The sequence below is a fragment of the Saccopteryx bilineata genome, chromosome 6 (genome assembly GCF_036850765.1).
Source record: "Saccopteryx bilineata isolate mSacBil1 chromosome 6, mSacBil1_pri_phased_curated, whole genome shotgun sequence".
NCBI lineage: Eukaryota > Metazoa > Chordata > Mammalia > Chiroptera > Emballonuridae > Saccopteryx > Saccopteryx bilineata.
In genome coordinates this window covers 128459891-128478381 of record NC_089495.1, presented here as the reverse complement: position 1 = coordinate 128478381, position 18491 = coordinate 128459891, and the positions used below count along the sequence as shown (strand labels likewise).

Sequence of the window (18491 nt, the reverse complement as noted above, 5' to 3'; positions counted from 1 at the left end):
ACCTAAGCTGGCCTCGGAGGCTCGGTGGCTTCCCTGTGCACACTCATCACACTGTGCCCGCTGGCACTGGGTGTCTGTGATAGGCACACACCAGCTGTAACTCTTTCCTTGTCCTTGTTGGCTAGCCAGAGCCTGGCCAGGACAGGGGCTGCTGGCGGTCATGTGGAGTAGTATGGACAGAGGCCTTTGGGGCCCAGGGCATGGTGGTGTGCTGTGATGAGGGCTCCCGTCTTGATGTCCCTGTGTGCGCGTCCTCTGCAGACCTGACACACACGTTCTGCACCGTTCCTTCCACCCACAGCCTCTTCCCACTTGGCGCCCATTGCTGCAATTCTCCTTTTAGCTCATCTCATCACAATAGCTCTTTTTCCTCTTGTGCTTCCAGGGTCCCCATTCGCAGCAGGGTAGTTAAGGGTCAGGAAACTGCACCCATTCCATGGGGTATCCTGGTGGGAAGCCCAACACTGGCTGGGTGCGCAGCTAGCCCCTCTGGTTCTGTGATGCCGCTTTGGTGTACGGTCAGCTGCAGGCCCCACGGCCAGGAGCTGCATATAGCTTGGTGAGTGGGGTGGATTGGGCACAGTGGTCGGAGCACAGGGTCTGAGAGCTGCCAGAATCTGTGGTCTTCTGGTGGAGGGGCAAGTGTGCTGAGGCAGAGGCAGTGTTTCCAAGCACTTTTTTTACCAACACTCTCACTGACTAGTAACTCTGCTGGATGTGGGTGGGTTCTGTGCTATAACTTCCTCCCAGAGGCACTGAAGGTTCAGGTAGTTTCATTTGTGGGGCTCAAGGGGTCTGGCCACAGTAATGAGATTGGGTCTCTTAACAGCCCCTGGTCCCACCCCAGCCCCTTCACCACAGGACACAATGCGGGCTTCAGGGACTTCTCCCCACAAGCCCTGGAAACTGAATCAGCAGCTGGAGCAGGTCCTGGAAGCTGACTGCTCCCACCTGGGTGTGCAGCAGCTCTGTGACCCCAGAACACCTCAGGTAGGGATGCCCAGTCCTGTGGACTCCAAGGGCTCTGCCTGGACTCAAAAGTCCACATATCAGGGCCCAGCTAGCAAAGATGAAGGAAGGAGCAGGCCTTTTTTTAAGAAAAGAAAGTGCCTAATTGGTAGAAGAGCCAGAGGTCCTGCAGGTGCCAGGCATTTACAGGTATGAGTCCAGCCCTTCTCCACCCAGGCCAGCCTCAACCTGATGCTGACCACACACAGTTCTTTTTTTTTTATTGTTTTTTATTTTTTATTCATTTTTAGAGAGGAGAGGCAGAGAGAGAGAAGGGGGGGAGGAGCTGGAAGCATCAACTCCCATATGTGCCTTGACCAGGCAAGCCCAGGGTTTCGAACCGGCGACCTCAGCATTTCCAGGTCGACGCTTTATCCATTGCGCCACCACAGGTCAGGCCCACACACAGTTCTGAGTCCATTCCTGGGGAGTCTAGACCCTTGCACTCCAGTTCTCACTCTGCCGTCCGTCTGAAGGAATAAAATGTGGACCTCAACATGGTGGGCTCCCAGAGATGTCTTGGGGGTGTTTCCTCTTTAGTAACACCTCAGCTTGCGTCACAAGAAATTTTCTCAAGATCATCTTCACATAGAGGACTTAGTCCCTTGGGGGGATGTCCTGATGCACCATCCCAGGCGTGGCTCTCAGGTTTTCCTGGTTGCCATGGTGCACTTCCTTCGAAGACTGAAAGGCCCATGCTGTCTAAGGGCATGACCAGTGCCCCTGTGGGACAGCATGAGGCCCAGAGACTCAGGGTGGGGCTGCCCCTGATGTCTGCCTGCCCTGGCAGTTTGGTAGTGACAGTGAATAGAGGTTCCAGCTTCCACGGTTCGGTAGCCTTCATGCCCACTTACTTTTCAAAGGAAGTGGAGTGAAGGAGAGGCAGCCACGTGTGTGTCCCACCTGTTTCCTCCACGGCAGCATCTTCTCTGTCCTTTGAGGAGGGCATGCATTTGGTGCCATGTGCCCAGCCCAGGGTGGTGCTCAGCTTTAGCAGAAACGGGCTCAGAGCCACTACCAGCCCACCTGTCAGAGCACCTCCTGGCCTTCTCCCGCTGGGTGTGAGGGGGCCTCAACACCTGTGTCCCTTGTCCTGACCCTGTGGCCACTCCTCCTTTTATCCACCTTCCTCAAGTGTCGCTGGTGCTAGGCTCCTCCAGGGACCCAGTCCCCACATTCCCAACCTCGGAGTGTGAGTAGCCTATTCGGCTAAAATAGCATGGAGCCTAAACTAAAGGCCATCTGGTGGATGAGCCTGTGTGTGATGTTTTCCTCCTGGTCCAGCGGTGCTGATAGGATAATGTGGTTCTTGGCCTGTTACTCCTTGTCCTCCTGGTTCAGTAGTGCCAATAGGATAACATGGTTCCTGGGCCTGTTTCTCCTTGTATTGGTTTTAATCCATGTCCTGTCATCCAAACAAGGCCCCATCCTTTACCTTGTGTCAGTGAGGAAATGTGTCTAGTCTCTGTGTCACAGGGTGGTGCTCTCCTTCTGCTGCCCAAGCACAGGCTGCTCTGAGCAGTGAGCAAGGCCTGGGGCCGTGTCTGGCATCAGGTTCTCTCTGTGGGAGACATGAGGGGATCTACCCTGGCTCCTTGTTGGCCTTCGTGGCAGGTCATTCTAGAGGAGCAGCTATAGCTGCTCTTGTTTAGGGTCAACTCATAAAAGGTGAGGCTGAGCTCCCAGGTGGTTCCCGGAGTCCCCACTGAGATACACCCTGGCCAGTGATGGTGGACCTGGTGGAGGCAAGGTGAGCACACACTTCTGGAAATAGGCCTTGTGCTGGGCCAGCCAGCGGCACCCTTACCAACAGCTGTCTTTTCCCCCCACCTCAGAATAGCATTCCTTTCGAACACCACGGCAAGTAGCTGCGCATCTCCCGTTGGAAGGCAGCACTGGGTGAGTGTGCTCACGGCCGGTCTCTCCAGACAGCAGGCACCAGAGCGGGGCGGGACCTGACCCCCTCGCCCACATGGGAGCACAGAGGTGGGCTTGGTCTTGCATGCCAGGTGCTGCAGGTAGAGTGAGGTCCTTCTGCCCAGTTGTTTCCCTGGTAAGAATTCCAGAGTAGCTGCGGTCAGGTTCCCATTCTGTGGGAGCAAGCATACTGCAGGGAGTTCCTAAATGGGGTGATCCTAGGACCTGCCCACTGTGTGAGTCATAGCCTGCATAGGTAGCAGGACCCTGGGGCTCTGCACGTGTGCTGGCTTCAGTAGCCCCCAGGACACTTTAGCCCCTGGGTGCCAGGGTCAGTTGTCCGGGTTGTGTCTGTTGCGCTCAGCTGAGTGGTCGCGCTTGGTGGGGCCTCTTAATGCTCTTGCTATGTGAGACTCCTATAGTCTCTGTAGTCCAGGCTTTGTCCTCTTCCTTCCACACTTATTTCTGTCTTCCTCATTTTGTTTTTCTTTTCGAATTTGGTCTTTGCCCAACATCTTGTCTGTGATGTCATGTGTACTAACTAACCTGTCGGTTCAACCGCTTGTTCCCCTGCCGACGTGCATGGCTGGGCGCCCAGGCTGCGCTCCCCTCTCTGGGTCACTCTGGTGGCTCCTTCCTGCCTTTCTGCCACTGAGGGCTGGCAGCTGTCGGACTCAGGGCCATGTGGAGCCTGCTGTGGCTTTAACATGACGGTGCTATGGGAACCATCTTGATGAGAACTGCTTGTTACATCTCCCCCACAGGGGGGGATCCCAAGGCCCTGTTTTCAAAACACCAGCTTATTGGGGGGGGGGGGCAGCTGGGAGCAAGTATCTTTCCTGCTTGAACTTTGGTCCTGTTGTGGATGAGCTTCTTGGCTCTGCCTGCATGCTTCTTTCTCCTTCCCTGTCTTCCTGTCACTTGTTCTGCTGAGCATATGTCCTGGCCACAGAGGAAGCTCCTGGAGCAGCCAGGGCACAGGTGTCCAGAGTGGGGCTAGATGACATCTGTTCCCTTTCAGGGCACCTCACTGACTGGCCTGGCCCTCTGACCGCACACTGACCTTGTCCTGTGCTTTGGCTCCGACAGATTCCTGGTCGGGTGGCTTCCAGTGGTCTTCAGTCTGTCGTGCACCGATGAGAACTCTCCTTTTTGCTGTGAAGGGCAGACAATGAATGCATGGCTGATCTACTCTGTTACATGGCTTTACTAGTGACGCTCCCCGGTCTAGGACACCGGGTGCTCTCCAGGCCACCCACCCAGCAACGCCCATGGGGAAACAAAACAAAATAAACTGGATAGACTCCCAAGTGCTGCCACCGCCACTGCCGGGGCTCCACTGAGGCCCCTGTGAACTCATGGTCACAGGGTGGGAAGAAAAGCGGAGTGCAGGACACTTGCAGAGAACCAGACTCCCGTTCCAGCGCCTTTCAGTCCTCCCTGCCGTGGTGGTGCTCTGCGCTCCCTGATGAGTCTGCTGTAACCAACTTGATTCTGACAGTTTTGTATCATTTTGCTAAAAATTAATGGCTTAAATCTGTGTAAAGAAATCTTTTTATTGTTCTTGTCTGTTTCTGTGGTCTTAAAAATGATGGTGACTTCAAAGAGTCCATACTCAGACACTGGCATGAAGTTTCCGTGTACTGAGACGGGTGCAGAGCACCCTGCTGCCAGCACTGTTCCTTCTTCTGTTTGGTGTGGTCCACTGTGGAGAGGGATGTTCTCTCAGAAGTTGTCATTGTACACTTGTGTGTTACGTGTCTATGCGTGTGTTGTGTGCTGTCCTGTGACTTCCCTCACCTGGTTTTGGCTGTTACTCCCTTCTCACCGTAAACTGAGTCTCTAGGACTAAAGTCATCAGAGCCATTAGACAGTTCTAGGAAGTTCGGCTGTGAGCAAGGGTGTCGCAGTGCTTCTGGCCGAACTGAGCACTGATCCACCTTCCCAGAAGTGGCAACGGAAGCGGGCGCCCAGGACCGGAAACAGAGGCTGTACCGTGGCAGTGTTGGGCCCTCCTCGGTCGTGTGTGCTTTACTTTGCTGGTGGTGGTCGCCTCAATGCCTTTGGATTTGGGAGCATTTTCTAAATAGACTAAATATTAGCAGTGCAGAGTGGCCCTTAATGTGTGCTGATACCTGTGTGCTCAGAACCAAGGATGTGGCTGTCCACCCAGGATGCAGGTTTCCCCAGGTGGGGGGTAGCCCAACATAATCTCTCTCAAGTGCCAAGGTGCAAGCGACCCTGAGACCTGAAGGTCTGGGTGTGATATGCCCACAAAGGTTGGGAAACATGTGGAGTGGATCTCATTCTCACCAGAAAGACCCTCAGGGTGTGCAGCTCCCCGTTATCCCTTCCGTTTTGCAGCATCAGAGGCCCAAGTGGTGGCAGGCAGTAGATAGGAGCCCCATCTTGAGGAGTGATGCATACATTTGTAGGCACTTCACTTTCTCCCTGTCACCTAACTGCAGAGGTGTTTGGAAACTGGGGAACTTGTAGGAAGCTAGGGGCTTGAAAGATGTTCAGGACTGTGTCCCCTCTGCCCCAGCATCGTAGTGCTGGTCCTGGACGTCCAGACGGTGCATTGATGCATAGGGCACAGGGTGCTTCCATTGATGCATGGGGCCAGGTTGGTCACAGCAGGCTGGGGCTTCCCTTGGGGGTGACAACTGCGGCACCTCAGCACTGTGACTGTGGGCTGTGCTGCACCCCTGCCACCTCCCACAGGAGCCACAGTGGCAGTGTCTGTACAGCTGGTGTGTCAGTGATGTCTCTGACCTGTGCTTGTGTGACGCTGTACTTGTGTATACTTACTACCCTGTGTAAATAATAAATATATGATATCTACCTTTCTTCCTGCCCCCAGCACGTGGTCTTTATTTCATCAGCGTGGGAGTGTTCAATGTGTAGGTAACCATGGAAGAGTTGTGAGCACGGGTGCTGGTATCTGCCTGTCCAGCCTGTCAGTGCGTGAGCTTGGAGCCGGTAGATGGGACTAGTGTCCACCCATATTCCCAAGGCTGCTACAGGACTGAGCTCCATACCCTGCAGTGCATGAACCTAGTCCCCGGCCAAGCCTTCCAGATGTGTTGACTATCTCAGGATCGCTTAATGGTGTCCCCAGACCATCACTCTAGGGGTTGCCAGTCCTCTCATGGGGTCAGACCCTTTAGGTGCAGGTGTGGGGACAAAAGGAGACACATACTTTCTGCTGCTCCTGGTCAGTTGTAGGGTGAGGCTGCTCAGGGTAGGAGGCAGGGGAGACACCCCTGGGGGTACTTGGTCCCCAATCAGCAAGCCCCGGGTGACCACATGATCTGCAACAGCCAGGTTGAGCTCACATCAGGAGAGAAGGGGGGCAGGTATGTATAGCCCAGAGGGCAGGCTGCCCACTCTGCCTCTGCCCTTCCCTCCAGTTCAGGTATACAGCTGCTGAGACCACAGGCCTCTGGGATACAGTAGGGGCTGGTGTCTGTTTTGCCAAGGGGCCCCATCCTGGCCCACCTTACAGGGATGAGACAGCAAGAGCAGGTGGCATTTTGACTCCTGTGACTACTAATAGGACAGAAAGACCAGAGGGGTGCTAGGTAGTGCCTCAGAGCTGTGGGACCGGTCAGGTCCGTGGCTTCTGTGCAGAGCTCTGGGGGTGGTGTTGGTGACCAAGTCCCAGATGAGCCCTCGCTTGCTTTTCGTTGCAGAGGAGCAGGGATGTGGCGTCTCTCCGGCTGCACTCGGCCCGCCAGGGCACCCACTGCCGTCCCCAGCGCCCTCGACGCACCACCTACTGAGGCGGCCCCAGCGGCCTCTGATCGGGTTCCCAGACATGCAGGCACTGCTGGCCACAAGGGCAGGTGGGTGTGAGGTACCTGGGCAAGGCCAGTAGGGCTGGATGAGGAGGACGGAGTGGACACCAGCCCTGGGTGCTGACCACATAGAGCCACTGTCAGCCGGCTGTGGGGTGAATAAACGGAAGGCAGGAAGATCATTTAAACTGCAGTGATCAAACACCTCCAAGGGGCTCCCAGGTACGGGCCATCAGGGCCCGTGTGAGTGCTCTCAGCCATCCGGGGTTTGTCATGGCAACACCCTCAACCAGCAGCACTTAACAAAGCTGACACACTAACAGGACCAGACTCGCTTGAAAAAGTGAGGTTTGGAATGAACAGTAGACCACACTCCCTACCTGAAACCAAACTCAGCTCCTCCTACACGCAGGTTTATTCCAGGCCTTCCAGAGGTGAAGGAAGGGAGCTCTGCCCTCCAGACACTCGGGGTGGGCTGGGCACCAGCTGGAGACAGGCGTGGTGGGTATGGGCAGGCATGGAGGGAGGCTGGGCCTGGTACTCGGGTTGTCCTGGCCCCACCCTCTGATTAAAGTCATGTTGTCTCTGAAGAGTGGGTTTCTAGGTCCTTGAGCCCAGCGGTGGGCACCGGGATCAGCAGGCTGGATGCCTGGTACAGATGGCTTATAACCTCGTGCTTGGCTTCACCACAGATCCACTTTGGAATGACGCCGTTCCCACCCACCACCTCCCCCGAAAAACTGATCAGGTGATGATCTGCTGCCGGGAGCCAATGGCTCCACCTGAGCTAGTCCTGTTTGTGAAATAAATACGAGCCTAGCCTCGACAGCCTCTGTCCCACTCCCTGCAACCCTGCCGCTCAGACACTTGTTTCTGGGGTGTGAGCGACCTCCCCCTTTTTCTCAGGCTCTGCCTTCAGGAAATTCTCCACCTCCCTCGAGTCCACCTTGCCCCTGTCAGCCACAGGGGGCCTGTGGCGTTCTTCTTCCTTGGCAGCCCCTGCAGGCTTCTCAATGCAGAAGAAATTGCCCAGTAGCAGCACCAGCGAGGCAGCCAGCACCTCGGTCCCCGCCAGGATAAACACGAACTGGTAGACATCCGTGGCATCTAAGAGCCTACCTGCAGAGGGGACAGCATCAGCTCAGTCCAGGCTCCCACCAAAGTCTCCCGCTGTCCCACAGTGGACCAAGTGGGTCCTCATTCCTTCCCAACACCAGCTGGCTGTGTGTCAGAGGATATGGTAGCCTGGCTAGGATGGGTGGGAATAGGGGTTCCTCCAACTAAGAGCCATCCCACAATGAGTCTCCGTTCCCAAGATGGGCAGGTGCTGGACCTGGGGAGTCTGGCTGGGGCTCCCTGACTGCCTGCAGCCTCACCTCCGGATGGGGGCCCGATGAGCACTGCTATGGCCTCCAGCAACAGCACCAGGCCGATGGCACTGGAGAACTTGTGGGTACCCACGATAGCCATGAGCACCTCAAACTGCAGGGCGCCCACCATGCCGTAGGATATGCCGAAGAAGATGCAGAAGACCACCAGACCACCATAGTCGCTGGCTGTGGAGCCTGTGAGGTCGGTGAAGCCGTTAAAGAACATGGCGAAGCTGAAGAGGTAGACGGAGTAGGGCCGCACTTTGGGGAGTCCTGTGACAAAGCCAGCAGCAGGCCGGGCAAAGATGTCGATGAAGCCCAGTATGGTCAGCAGGAAGGCGGCCCGAGCGTCCGGCACACCCAGGTCCTTGGCATAGCTCACCATGAACACAGGTGGCACAAAGAGCCCCAGCACCATGATGGAGGCAGCCACTGCATAGATGATGAAGCCGCGGTCCCTGAAGACGCTCAGGTCCAACAGCTGCCTGGACGGTTTCTGGGGCCCGGACCTTGCCTGCACATGGGGTGCCTCCAGGGGCCTCATGAGAGCAGCGCACACGCAGCAGTTGAGCAGCAGGCCACCCAGGATGAGAAAGCCACCCCGCCAGCCGTAGTGGTCCTGCAGCAGCTGGCCCAGCGGGGACAGTGCACACAGCAACACAGGGCTGCCCGCGGCCGCCAGCCCATTTGCCATGGGGCGCCGCTTGTTAAAGTAACGGTTGAGCATGATGAGTGAGGGCTGGAAGTTGAGCGCCAAACCCAAGCCTGGAAGGAGGTGTGGGCAGGTAAGGCACTGGCCCCGCCACTCACCTCGCCCCCCCTTTTTTGCTAGGCACAGGCTCCCACCTAAACTGTTCTAAAGTGTGGGTCTGCTAGATGTCAATGTGAGGAGACCCAATGTGTGCACAGAACCCCCATCACCGATGGACACACCAGGAGAGACATAGGGAACAAGGGACAGGCTGGTGCCCAGAGGTGGGGATGATGGGACTTCTCCTTTGTGGGCCTGAGCCATTGCCATTGGCCACTGAGGCATAGATGTACCCATTGCACCCTGCCCCACCACTGGCCAGCCCCACCACTGGCCAGCCCACTCACCAGTGAGGACCCCAGTGGTGAGGTACAGCTGGATGACACTCCTGCAGAAGGACGCAGCCACCATGCCCAGAGATGCCAGGAGGCCGCCCACCAGCATGACTGGCCGGCAGCCAAAGTGGTTCACACACATGCTGCAGAGCGGGCCTGGGAGGGGACAACAGCTGAGTGCTGAGCTCACCCCTCCCCAACATCCCAGCTCAGCAGACACCAGGAGCACTAGCTTCCCAGAGAGTAGTCACATTCGGACACTTTCCTAAGCAAAGCATAGTTCACATGGAAGGTCCCCGTGTTAGTGGTCTCCTTGCTGGTGGTCTGGAGGCACCAGGAACCGTCTATAAAGAAAGAAGGTCCCAAGCCTGACCAGGCAATGGCGCAGTGGATAGAGTGTCACACTGGGACGTGGAAGGACCCAGGTTCGAGACCCCGAGTTCACCAGCTTGGACCCAAGGTCGCTGGCTCAAGCAAGGGGTTACTCGGTCTGCTGAAGGCCCACGGTCAAGGCACATATGAGAAAGCAGTCAATGAACAACTAAGGTGTCGCAACGAAAAACTAATGATTGATGCTTCTCATCTCTCCATTCCTGTCTGTCCCTATCTATCCCTCTCTCTGACTCTCTCTCTGTCTCTGTTTAAAAAAAGAAAAGAAGGGCCTGACCTTGTGCTTTGGGACTACAGAGCAGGGCACATATGGCCATTCAGATGGGTTCCAGACAGACCAGGACAGCCCCACCCCCAGCAAGAAGGCCCATCACCTGTTCCATATAGCATGGCCAGCAGGATGGAGGAGATCCAGGCCGTGTCACTGTAGCCGATACCAAACTCACACATGAGCTCCTTGAAGAAGACGCTGACTGCCTTCGGGAAGGCGTAGGAGAAGCCCGTGATGACAAAGCAACCCAAGAGGACGGCCCATCCCCAGCCGCCATCAGGGGCCTTGATGCCTGTTGGGCCCTCATCCACCACAGCCCCTCCCATGCCAGGAGGGGTGGTTCCACGTCCCTGAGAAAGAGGAAGACAGATGGTTATCCAGCCACAGCCCAGCATTGTGGGGACACACATACCTGAGGGCTGACACCAGAGTCTTGCCCCTTCCTTCAGGGCTTAGCCCCCAGCAGGAGCTCAGTTCTGGATGGCTCTGGCCCTCACCTGCGCTTGGGCTGTTGCCCTCCCTCCTCCAGGCTTGGCAGATCCCACACAGCTGGCTCCAAAGGGCAATGGCTTTTCTGGGTTCAGCCAGGTCTTGAGTTACGTGCTAGAGGCAGACCCCAGGCTGTGTGGGGAAGAGCCTCCCACTGCAGCTGAGGTTGAGGCAGCCAGCACTTCCCACGCCCTGGGACAGTACAACAGCCTCTGAGGTGGGTTGGCACCCCAAAGGAGACCTAGGGCCTGATCTGGGGGTGGTGTCCCTTGAGACCTAAATTTAGAGGCCAGCCTTGCTCTCCCACCTCCAGGGGAATAGGGCTGCCCCATGCTGTCCACTGTGGTCCCACTGGGCCTTGAGAGCCTGAAGAGGGAGTGCAGCCAGAGGTGCTGGGGCCATGCTGGGACGGGAATGGATAGCAGTACCACCAGGGCAAGAGTGCACCCAGGACAGGCCCTGTGCCCTCTGCCCACGCAGGACCCCACTGCGCCGCCCTGCCCACTCTGACTCCTCTACCTGTTTTGTACTGGCCACAGCTCTTCTGGGGAGAGGCTGAGGGCCTCCATATCATTCACAGAAGAGGAGTCTGGGCCGGGCAGCAGAAGCTGAGCCCAGATGCCTTTTTGCTGCTGGACTTTAACCCCTCTGTCGAGGGCAGGGACAGGCTTCCAGCTAGCCCACTGGAGAAAACCATTCCAGCCCCCAGACTGCCAAGGCCAAAAGGGAACTGGCTGCACCTGTTGCCGGCCCCTACCCAGTAGCTGTCCAGAGCCCACTTCCCCCTTTTAATCCCAGGAACTTGGCTCTTTTGAGGCACAGTAACTGGGAACCTGGGGACAGACTTCAGCTGGAGATCTGTCCTCCCCATCCATCTTCATCCCCTGTCCCTCCAGCCGATCCTGGCACCAAAAATCCAATCCCCGACCAGCCAGGTGGACTTGTCCCCTCACCTCACTGGACAGAAGCTGTTCCAAGGAGAGTTCACCTGCTAACTGTAGGCGTGAGGGAAGGAGGACAGTCCCGAGGCCCTAGGCTTGTTCAGTGCAGCCACACTGCCTGCACAGCTCCTCCTGTTCCCACTGGCTGTGAGCTCCAAACCAGCTCTCTGTGGGGAAAGCCCTGATCTGTAGCATTTTCCAATCCAGTGGTACAAACACTCCACCTGCTCTGAGGCTCAAGAACTTCCTGACAACCCACTTCCTATCAGCCCAGCTGCCCCTCCCCCCTCAGCTTTTATAGTGTCCTGGCTCCACCCTGCCCCTTTTCCTCAGACTACCCTTGACCTGGCACAGCCCCCTGGGTGGCCCACTTCTGCATCTGAGGCACACAGGGAACCTGGGACAGGACCCGAGTGAGGACAAGGGCCTCTGCCTGGCCGTTTCAGCACAGGTTCAGTGTGGCCCAGCCCCACATTCTCTCCTCCGGAGCCCTGTCTCCGACCACGCAGCCACATGCCTTAGCTTGGGACAGGATGGAGAAATATTCCACAGCCAAACACAGTGGATGGGAAAGCGGCAGACGACGAAAGGTCTCTCAGGCACACACAGCAGGGTAACTTTAAAGGAAAAAAAAAGCTAAAAAAATGTACATCTTAGGAATTGCAATGAAATTATTTAAGGCAGAAACCATAGGCACCCCAGACCCAAGACTCAGGACAAGGGTCATGGTCATAGGGCGCCATCGAGGGGAGTGTGTCCAGAACCAATAATTAGGAATAGCCCAGCTCGGTATAACCAAGGTTACCGAGCAAACCAGGGCCTCCTTCTTGAGGACTGCTCTGCTGCAACGTTATAGGTGCCCAGCCTCGGAGGCCCTGTTCACTGCTTGTCCTCTGCCTGCAAGGGCTGGGCCCTCCCTGGTGAGGTTTCCAGGGTACTCAGGAGACAGACACTGGCTGCCTGTGGGACATGGGGCGTCCCCTGAGCTAGCAGCTTGAAGGCTGAGGAGGTAGAGGTGGGTTGCCAGGCCCAAAGGCCAGGAGGGCACTTCATGTTCTGGGACTTGTGAGGGCTGCCATGTGAGGCTCACCTAAGGAAGAGGCTCATCTCTGTGCCTGGGACCAAGGCCCAACACAGTTGCCTTTCTACCCACCCCTGCAGACCCCAGAAGCTCTTCAGACACTGCTTTTCCCAATAAGCCCCCAGCCTGCAGGGCCAGCTTCACTGAAATGGCCCCCGCCCCATTCCCCATATCAGCCAGTCCTCAAAGTGAGGTTTCTCAGGGAGGTTCTGGTTTGCAAGTGGGAGGACGGTGGGCAAGCAGGGCAGGAGGTCGGGGAGAAGGGAGGAGCTCTAGGTCAGGGGTAAAGGAATTCTGCCTGGCAGGGCTATGCAAATGTATGGAGATGAGTGAAAGGGGTAGATAACTACCTCCAGGAGAGAAATGGCCTCACCCAGCTGCCTGCCTTGGAGGGAGGTGGGCCTGCTGAGGCACAGACTGGCTGATGTTCTGAGGGAAGACCCAAGATGGGAAGAGCAACACCCCCTCAGGCACCTGTCAGGGACCCTCACTGTGGTGCGTAGGGAGGCAGTGCCAGCACACGAGTGGATGCACATTGCCTGGCTGACCTTTTTTGACATTTACGCTCCCATGGAAGCATGCAAACCATATCCCTAGCCCAGAAATAACCCTCCATAAGGACCTTAGAAAGCTGATCTCCCAGATGGGGTTCATGTGCCCTCTTCTGAGCCAGGCAGGGCTCCGGGGCTCTTCCTCACCCCCAGGTCCCACAAAGGCCTCACACCCTAGGCAGCTAAAGCTGAGCAGAGAAAGGCCAGAGGAGGAGTGTGCACCTGGGTTCCCTGGAGTCACTCGTTCAGCAAATGACTCATCTGAGTTTCCATTGTGCCTTCTAAGTCCGATTCCTGCGAGCTGCTCCCCTCAGGGGTCCACTGGCTGTCCAGATGAGAACCCCAGCCCCAGAGCCACCCCCACTCCTGGACCAGAACTCATCCCTGATGCCCTCAAGGCCTAGCCTCCTGCCCTGTCAGGCTACAGTCTTCCCTTCTTGGTGTGGACAGTATTTAGCCACACCCTGTTAGTGCATCCTGGCATGCTCCCCCTTAGGCCCACTCTACCACAGTCCCCTCACCCACCTTGGGTCCTGTGTCTGGCCCATCAGACCCCAGGGCAGGCTATGTCTCCTAGGTTCAGTGTGGTGGCCCTGGCCTGTCCCAGTTCCCATTAGATGAGCCTGCTAGGGAGGCTGTCCAGTTAGCTAAACTGGGCTTCTAGTCCTTGAGATCAACTTCAGCCAGTGGGCAGTAACATCCCTTCCTGGACTCTTCCCACAGCAGGGGGCCTGGGAGACACCTGAGCACCAGGGAAGCAGCCCCAAGGCCCAGAAGCCAGTGGAGGTGGCTGATGGCAAAAGGCTTATGTGCCTGACCAGAAGAGGGGAGGGCTCCCTTTTCTGTTGTGCAAACAGGTGACCAGCAGACCTGCATGCTCACCTGCCTGGGGCTTAAAATGTCCATCACCTTCCAGGCTAGGTGCAGTACCCCAGTTGCCCACCCGACCTGTGTGCATAGTTGTGACTGAAGATAAGTGCCTGGCGCTTTTCCTGGGAATGTGGGAGGTGAATACTAGACAAGGGTCTGACCCACCACCCACCCCCATTCAGGCCTGCTAAGCTTGGCCTGGACCCTCCACCCCCTCTGCTGACCACGGAGCCCTGCAGCATGCCTGGTGCCCCTAACAAGCTCACATCTTCTTGCAAGGCTGCTAGGGCAGAAACACTGCCCCAGGTGGGGGCAGGTGGGACGGAGGGAGGGAGGTGGCTGGGGAGTGGGAGTGGAGGAACTCCGAGCTCCACACACTCCCCGCCCCTCCCCAAGCCTCAGCGCTAGAGCCGGTGGGTGGACACGCCTTCTACTCCAGCTAACGGCTGGACTAATATGCTGCGGATTCTACCTCGGTAAAAGACAAGGTAGGAGCGTGGGAAAGGAGGATGTTCCGCCACCCCGCCCACCCAGACCGCTCACCCTGCCAGCCGCAGGACGTGGGGGACGTGACTGCGCGCCAAGGGTGGTGCCGCCGTCGCCATCGTATTGCCTGGAGTAGGCGCCCTCCCTGTCCACTACCGTATTAGCGGGCGCACCCGACCACGTGAGGGCCGCCTGGTCAGCGAACTGCCACGTCCCCTAATGGCCCATTTCACAGATGGGGACCGAGGCCACGCTGTGGGGAGACCCAGACCCTGTCAGCTTCTTCTGCCCTCCCCTCGCTCCCGCCTCTCGACAGCGTGTTGGCCGTTCCCCCAGTGTGGCCAGGACTGACCCCCAAGCGCTGCTGATGGGTCGATGGCTCTGTGTGGCGGCTTCTCCACTCACCCCCCCCCCCCAGACGGGTCAGCCAGGACCCTGGCACCAGAGACTCCACAGGCCCTTTTCACCCACACTCCCTGGCCAGTGCCCTGGGGAGCACAAACCCCTCCTTCTCTCTGCTCCTCCTAACTAAAATGTCTAGCTGGAGTCAGTGATAGCCAGGTTGCCTCCTGGTGTCAAACCCTGCCAGAGGTCACATTGGTTCATTACAGAGCCTACCTTGTGACCAGGCCTCCCATTGCCCACCCCAGGCTCTGTCCACACCACAGACTGCTAGGCAGGAGGGCCCCACACCCACCTGGACACTGCCACCAGTGTCCTCAGAGCCCCTGTGAGGAAAACCTCCCACCAAGGGAGCAAGATCTCAATACCCGCCTGCCCCAGAGCCCAGTCTCATCTCCACTACACAGTCCCTCCCAGCACCTCCCTGACCCCGGCAGGCCTGTGGGTCTTGGCAGTGAGGCAAGGGGACCCTGGAACCCACCTACACAGTATTTACCACTGCTCTTGACTTTAAATAATCCCCATGGACCCGGGTTGCATGGGGGAGTGCCTGGCTGCCTTCTGATGACCCTCAGACCACTCAGCATGGCCATGGTCATCACACAGATCGATCCTCTCAGGCCAGACACCTCTGGATGTGCAGCTCAGTGCCTCTAGGGCATAGAATAACTCACCCTCTTTCCTGCCCCTTTGTCTCTCACCCAGACTCCAGGCACCCCCAGTGGCCTATTTCCTCTCCACTCACACACCTGCTGGACACCAGCCTGTTCCACCTTCCAGGTATACCGGTGCATTATCAATCTATTTTTCAGATAAGTACGCAGAGGCCCCATCTGGTTTTCCCACGGGCTAGGGGCTGGGAGGGGGTGAAGTGAACCTGGGTACCCAGGCTAATTCCTGAGAGGCCCCAGGGCCCTGTGGGTTGGGAACGTTTAGGACAAGATGAGAGGGGGAAGGAGGTGAGGAGGTGAGGATGGCCCGCAGGCAACCCTACCATGTTCCTCACTCCCTCGGTAAAGGAACCCCACCAAATATAGACCGCGCGCCGTGGCCGCCGCGGACCGAGCTATTTATAGCCGAGACCCGGCTGGGCTGCCGGGCACAGCCACCTCCGGGTCGGAGCCCAGCCCCCCGATGGCCGCCCGACGGAGGGGAGCACATGCTGGGCAAGGGGAGGCGACAGCGGGCGGCCCGGGTGCAAGGGCGCGGAGGGGGCGCGTCCGGCTCTCCAGAACCCCTGGTGCGGGATGCCAGGGGATAGGAGGCTCCTGCGCGCCCAGACGCCCCAGACCAAGAGGGGAATGAGGCGAGCGGGGCTAAAGCGCGGAGTAAGCGCTCCGGCGGCTCGGACGGTCCCAGTTCCCAGCTCCCGGCTCCCAGTCCTCACGGAACATCGGGTTTAGCCTACCTGCAGTCACTCACCAATCCGCCTCTGCCCGCCTGGCTGCTGAGTCCCCACCGAGGGCGACTCGGTGCTCTGGTCGCTCGCGCGGCACGTCCCCAGAGCACGTCACGGCCGCTAGCACCGCCCCTCCTGCCCCGCCCGGACCCCCCGCCGCCTAGGAGGGGCGCCCCTTGTGCTCCTAGACGGCTTGTAGCCGATGCTCCCGCGGGCCCAGGGACCTAATGGCAGGAGATCCAACTTCGCGCCCGGCCAGTCCCACACTCTCCGAGCCCTCGGTCCAGCCGCTGGGCGCTCAGCCACCTCCCGCTCCTCCACCTACCCCCCTCGGTGCGCACTGGATTCCAAGTTGGCCGGGCCGGAGACCTCCCGGCCAGTGATCCCACTCGACTCCCACTCCTGGGACCACGTGCACCCACCTGCACCCCACGTCACGAGGTGTCCGCGAACCCCATGGAGTTCCCGCCTCTCGTCTCAGCTATGGGGCCCGCTGGCCTCTCTGCCCAGGCCACCCGGGATCTGCGCTCTCATCCAAGCCTGCACTTCCTCCGAGGCTGGAGCTGGGGCGCGGGGCCGCCTGCCCTGCGCTGCCTGGGTGATCTTAAGCAAGGTCGGCATCCCATTTGAACTTCCGTTTCTTGGTGTGACTCTGCGCCCGGCAAGCTCGATAAAGCCAGTGCCCTCCCCTCACACACTCAGAACCCGGACGTGTGAAGAGGTGGGAGGTGGCTGGGCTCCATCCCCACACCCCACGCCAGCACTTGATCGTTGGGGGGCGGGATGAACCTGCTGGTAAGGAGACAAGATGCTCAAGCCCCACTTTTCCCCTCTGCAACTGGAAAGAACTAAGGTTTGAGGAGTATCCAGGGAGTGCGACTTTTTCTTTTTTTGGAGGGGGGCACTAGAGCTAGAACTACAGGAACACTTTCCACCTAATCAACTTGGAATTACACCCAAGTCTCCCTGGCTACAAGAGGCCAAAGACCCTGGAAGTTCAGGGCTTTATCACAAAGATCCCAGTTGGTACAGAGTGGGAGGAGGAGGTGGTAGAGTAAGCATTAGTGCAGTGGTCAGGGCGCATTTAAAATCCTACAAATAATTGTAGGAGCACTACATACAAATTTCTGAGAAATATGTTATAATAATTAAGTCAAATGTTAAAAAAAACTAAGTCCAAGTGTGCTTTTATGGTAATTAAACAAAATAAATACGACAAAATTAAATATATTCTAACATTAAAAAACATTTTTAAGGCCCTGGCCGGTTGGCTCAGTGGTAGAGCGTCGGCCTGGCGTGCAGAAGTCCCGGGTTCGATTCCGGCCAGGGCACACAGGAGAAGCGCCTATCTGCTTCTCCATCCCTCCCCCTCTGCTTCCTCTCTGTCTCTCTCTTCCACTCCCGCAGGGAGGCTCCATTGGAGCAAAGATGGCCCCGGCGCTGGGGATGGCTCCTTGGCCTCTGCCCCAGGCGCTAGAGTGGCTCTGCTCGTGACAGAGCGATGCCCCGGAGGGGCAGAGCATCGCCCCCTGGTGGGCGTGCCGGGTGGATCCAGGTCGGGCGCATGTGGGAGTCTGTCTTGACTGTCTCTCCCCGTTTCCAGCTTCAGAAAAAAAAATTTTTTTTTTTTTTAAACCAAAACATTTTGCCTGACCTGTGGTGGTGCAGTGGATAAAGTGTCGACCTGGAAATGCTGAGGTCACCGGTTCAAAACCCTGGGCTTGCCTGGTCAAGGCACATATGGGAGTTGATGCTTCCAGCTCCTCCCCACCTCTCTCTCTGTCTCTCTCTCCTCTCTCTTTCCCTCTCTGTCTCTCTCTCTCTTCCTTTCTCTCTCCTCTCTAAAATGAATAAAAAAAAATTAAAAAAAAAAAATTTTTATGTTAAACATTTTTTGAGTTGTGCTTTTTAGAATTTGTAAAAAAAAAAGAGGGATTAAAAATTTAAAAATTGCCTGACCTGTGGTGGTGCAGTGGATAAAGCGTCAACCTGGAAATGCTGAGGTCGCCGGTTCAAAACCCTGGTCAAGGCACATATGGGAGTTGATGCTTCCAGCTCCTCTCTCTCTCTATCTCTCTCTCCCCCCCTCTAAAATGAATAAATAAAATAAAATAAAAATTTTAAAAAAAAATTAAAAAATGACAAAAAGTTATCTTTTTATATATATAGATACATTATTAGTAAGATTTAGTAAATTCGGCAGGTGCCGAAATGAATGTGTTAAGTTTTTTCATTCTTGTGTTTTATGAGAAATGTGAACCTGATGTGTCCTAGAGATTTCTTCAATGTCTAGGCATATATTTGAAAAGCAAACTCTGATTTTCTCAGTCAATACATTGAAGAATTCCTCTCTTTAAAAAAAAAATTTTTTTTTATAGGGACAGAGAGAGAGAGTCAGATAGAGGGATAAATGGGGACAGACAGACAGGA

At 56.7% G+C, this 18491-nt stretch overlaps 2 protein-coding genes across 15 annotated transcripts in view; one reads left to right on the top strand and one right to left on the bottom strand.

Moving 5' to 3' along the window:
* The window catches only part of CSNK1D (casein kinase 1 delta), a 37434-nt gene extending 29880 nt beyond the window's left edge, over positions 1–7554 (top strand). Inside the window, exons 9-10 of one of the 5 annotated variants that reach the window (XM_066236364.1) lie at positions 6621–6773; positions 7418–7554. In XM_066236364.1, coding sequence (XP_066092461.1) covers positions 6621–6710 — 90 coding nt within the window. In that variant the 3' untranslated portion in view covers positions 6711–6773; positions 7418–7554. Of the gene's footprint in view, positions 1–2843; positions 2908–4014; positions 6061–6620; positions 6774–7137 lie in introns of those variants that run through there. The other 4 variants (XM_066236363.1, XM_066236366.1, XM_066236365.1 and 1 more) reach the window with 4 other exon arrangements.
* Positions 7107–16669, bottom strand: SLC16A3 (solute carrier family 16 member 3). 10 transcript variants are annotated; one of them, XM_066236355.1, is made up of 8 exons: positions 16071–16308; positions 11786–11889; positions 11285–11435; positions 10340–10523; positions 9946–10192; positions 9194–9337; positions 8102–8860; positions 7107–7844 (listed from the first exon to the last, which is right to left on the bottom strand). In XM_066236355.1, exons 5-8 carry the CDS (start codon positions 10166–10168, stop codon positions 7585–7587), a joined length of 1386 nt encoding a protein of 461 aa, XP_066092452.1. In that variant the 5' UTR covers positions 10169–10192; positions 10340–10523; positions 11285–11435; positions 11786–11889; positions 16071–16308; the 3' UTR covers positions 7107–7584. The 10 variants fall into 10 exon arrangements, with proteins under 10 accessions (XP_066092452.1, XP_066092451.1, XP_066092453.1 ...); XM_066236354.1 differs by lacking the exon at positions 10340–10523; XM_066236356.1 differs by lacking the exon at positions 10340–10523 and having other exon boundaries at positions 16085–16308.
* Between the last annotated feature and the right edge of the window lie 1822 nt (positions 16670–18491).

Bases quoted from the DNA above. Each gene is read 5' to 3' on its own strand.
- SLC16A3 (XM_066236360.1), bottom strand. From the start codon at position 10,168: ATGGGAGGGGCTGTGGTGGATGAGGGCCCAACAGGCATCAAGGCCCCT. The intron at 9,338-9,945 runs GTGATGGGCCTT...GTCCCCTCCCAG, and splicing joins GGCCATGCTATATGGAACAG to GCCCGCTCTGCAGCATGTGT. The intron at 7,845-8,101 runs GTGAGGCTGCAG...TCCCCTCTGCAG, and splicing joins CATCGGGCCCCCATCCGGAG to GTAGGCTCTTAGATGCCACG.